Raw genomic sequence first — 2,994 nt, 5'->3', positions numbered from 1 at the left:
CCCCCCCCCCCCTACCTACTTCTTTCTTGACGTCAGAAATAAAAGAAATTTTTTAAACTAAATAAAACAATTGTAAAAATTTTTTGTGAATTTTTGTGAAGGGCGTATTTTATATAATTCATTCTCGTTAACTTTTAATCGGGTGGGGCTAGATAGACATTCAGAAAGTAGAATCATGCGACAAATCTTATATGTGTAAGCATATTAAAAATTGTTTATGGAAAAAAACATTTCTTTTTATATATTTAAAAAAATGTTAATATATGATTACAAAATTAATTATAGTTAGCAAATATGTTGTATAATAATATGAATTAAAGAAATATTTTCTTTCGTGTTGCAGATTTTTCGGGACAACAGCAGGCAACAACTTCAATTATGAAGATACTATAACGAACACACGCGCAAAAATGCGTTAAAGGCTGTGATTATTTTATCTGAAGCTTAAGTTTGAATAATTCAATATCGAATAATTTTAAACTATTAATTCTTTCGTTATTAATGATATTCTAGTGATATATTGATATACATGTAAATACATCGGTGCTTTTATTAATCATTAATTGGAAAACTTAAGGATTGTTTGCAACACGACAAACTTATTGAAAGTATTCTTTTGTCGCTAAAAAAAACAACTGAAAGGATAACATAATTGAGAAAATTTAGAATTCTCTCGGTTTCTCTGTTTCTATATACATATTACATATACAATATAAAAACTGTAAGCTCCAGTAAAAACAAGAGGAAACAAGGGAAAACATTAACTAGAAACAAAAACGACAAGAAAATATCTAATATTACGGGACCGGAAGTGGGATCTGTCACAGTTTCCAATTTAATAAGTGGCAATGTAGCAGTGCGTTACAATGAAGGGTCGGAGGTTGTTGTTACGGGGGATGTCGTCCTGGCAGCCCCATCCAGGTTAAGAGGAGCAATTAATCTATCAACCACGACGACGATCACGAAGACAGCGACGATAACTCCCAGTATGGATACCAGTGGTGATTCGAATATGGACACTGACAACAGTGGTTCCGCTGCTACAGGCGTCGGTACCATTGCCTCTGTCGTCGCCAACGCCGCAGCTTTGACATTGGTTAAGGCCGAGAGGCCAGATCATCTGGCAGGAACATCAACGTCACCTGCGACGGTGACTACTGTTGCTACTGGGCCGATCGGCACCGGAAATAATCTTTTTACCGGTATCGCTAACAGCAATAAGAGAGCTAAGTCAGACGATTGGCTAGCGACGAACAGTCCGGAATCGCCGCAGAACTCATTACCGAATCAGCACGTGGTTTACTCCACTTCTCAGCAGCAATTGTCGGAACAACAACCTCATATGGCCCACTCCAGTCCACTCGCGCATCAACAACAGCAAGTTAGCAATAATGGATACGCGAGTCCCATGAGCACTGGCAGTTACGATCCGTACAGCCCCAACGGTAAAATAGGTAAGTAATTATTGTTTTGATAAAACTTATTATAAAAATTGCTTTCAGAAGAGCACATGTACACATTGAGGATTATTATCTAACGAAAACAATGTGTTTTTAACATAAATCATATTTATAATATTTACATTATTGCATAATTATAATTTAAAAAAATTGAACATTAAATTTCATTCGCCCTCTAATATTTAAAACTTTTAGCAATACTTGAAAATGATTATTTTGAATAAATATATTTTAAGCACAATAAAAAATATATTAATCAAAAATTTCTTTAAAAAAAAATTAAATTGTAAGAGGATAAATGTTCATCTTTATTTACAATTAGTCAATAGACTTTTAACTAACCTTGATAATTACCTTGATTTCTAATTAACTTTTCTTAATTAATAAAAATTAACTTTTCGTAATTAATAAAAAATGTTGCAAGGAAATAAAGTATTGAAGAAAATGTTACTTTTTTATTTTGGAATATTTATTGAAATTATGATCTTAACTTTCCATCGGCAATCTGGATCTTTTACGGCACAGTCGATTTTTCGATTGTGAATTTTAAAGAATAAATATAAATCTTAAAGTTTTTGGTCCTAAAAGAACTTTCTTATATGGTAAAAATTTGTTAAAATACTTTTTTCAAGTATACATGAATTATTTTAGATTTTTATATAGTGCTAAACAATAAAAATCTGCTGCGAACTTTGGGAACCTAGATTGGAATTTTTGCATTACCGACGGAAGGTTAAATAATATGAATATACACCGTTCGAGAACGATTTTCTCATTTTACAAAAATATTTTACAAAAAAAGTATTTTACAAAAAATTAAATATCTCGACGAAAAAAATGTTGTTTTTAAAAATGTATTTTAAAGAAGAGAAATACAGCTCATCTCTAGAGATAGATTTTTTTTAAATTTCGTTTCTATGATATTTTTCCTAAATTACATAAATCGAAAATTTATGTTTTTATGTTTTATTTTTTGAAGCACTGTAGTTTGATTATCGGACAAATGTTAACAAAAAAGTGTTTTAAAATAGATTTTCTAAAGCCGGTATTCATAGTCGATTCTTATCTTAAGAATGTCTTTTGAGATGTTAAGGGTTAATATACGGTTTTGTGATTGATTTATGATATTTTAAAGTGTACTTAGAATAGTCTTAAATATAAGAACTATGAATATTGGCCTAAAAATTTTAAGATGTGAAGTCATCTGTATTATCCTTTGACTATATAATCATGGACCACTAGTTGCCCCGTCCCACCACCCTTCTCACCCATAAGGTTATGTATTCAACATGAAGTTGACTTAAACCCTGCTTCGAGTGGTAAATTGCGGGAAATTTAAAGGATATAAGACGGATGTAAGAATTAGACGGGTGGTTGTTAACCCCTATTAAGCTGGACCCCCCATCATCGCAAATTAAGTTCGGACCTAATAAAAAATTTAGTGCTATTTTGTTACTAATTAGTTGCTCTAATCCGAATTTTGTTGCTCCAGCCGTTTAGCAGGAAATCGCGTAAAAAATAGATCGGAAGAGCA

The 2,994-nt window shown here is 31.8% G+C and overlaps 1 protein-coding gene across 2 annotated transcripts in view; it reads left to right on the top strand.

Moving 5' to 3' along the window:
• The window catches only part of LOC105458840 (ecdysone receptor-like), a 9,554-nt gene extending 7,942 nt beyond the window's left edge, over positions 1-1,612 (top strand). For both annotated transcript variants that reach the window (XM_011704408.1, XM_011704409.1), the window contains exon 2: positions 344-1,612. In XM_011704408.1, the coding sequence (XP_011702710.1) occupies positions 989-1,462 (474 nt within the window). In that variant the 5' untranslated portion in view covers positions 344-988 and the 3' untranslated portion in view covers positions 1,463-1,612. The remainder of the gene's footprint in view (positions 1-343) is intronic.
• The last annotated feature ends 1,382 nt before the right edge of the window (positions 1,613-2,994 follow it).

Source organism: Wasmannia auropunctata, unplaced genomic scaffold (assembly GCF_000956235.1).
Source record: "Wasmannia auropunctata unplaced genomic scaffold, wasmannia.A_1.0 LD334284.1, whole genome shotgun sequence".
NCBI lineage: Eukaryota > Metazoa > Arthropoda > Insecta > Hymenoptera > Formicidae > Wasmannia > Wasmannia auropunctata.
The sequence above is the reverse complement of the archived record's forward strand: the minus strand, read 5'-3'. Positions and strand labels throughout refer to the sequence as shown.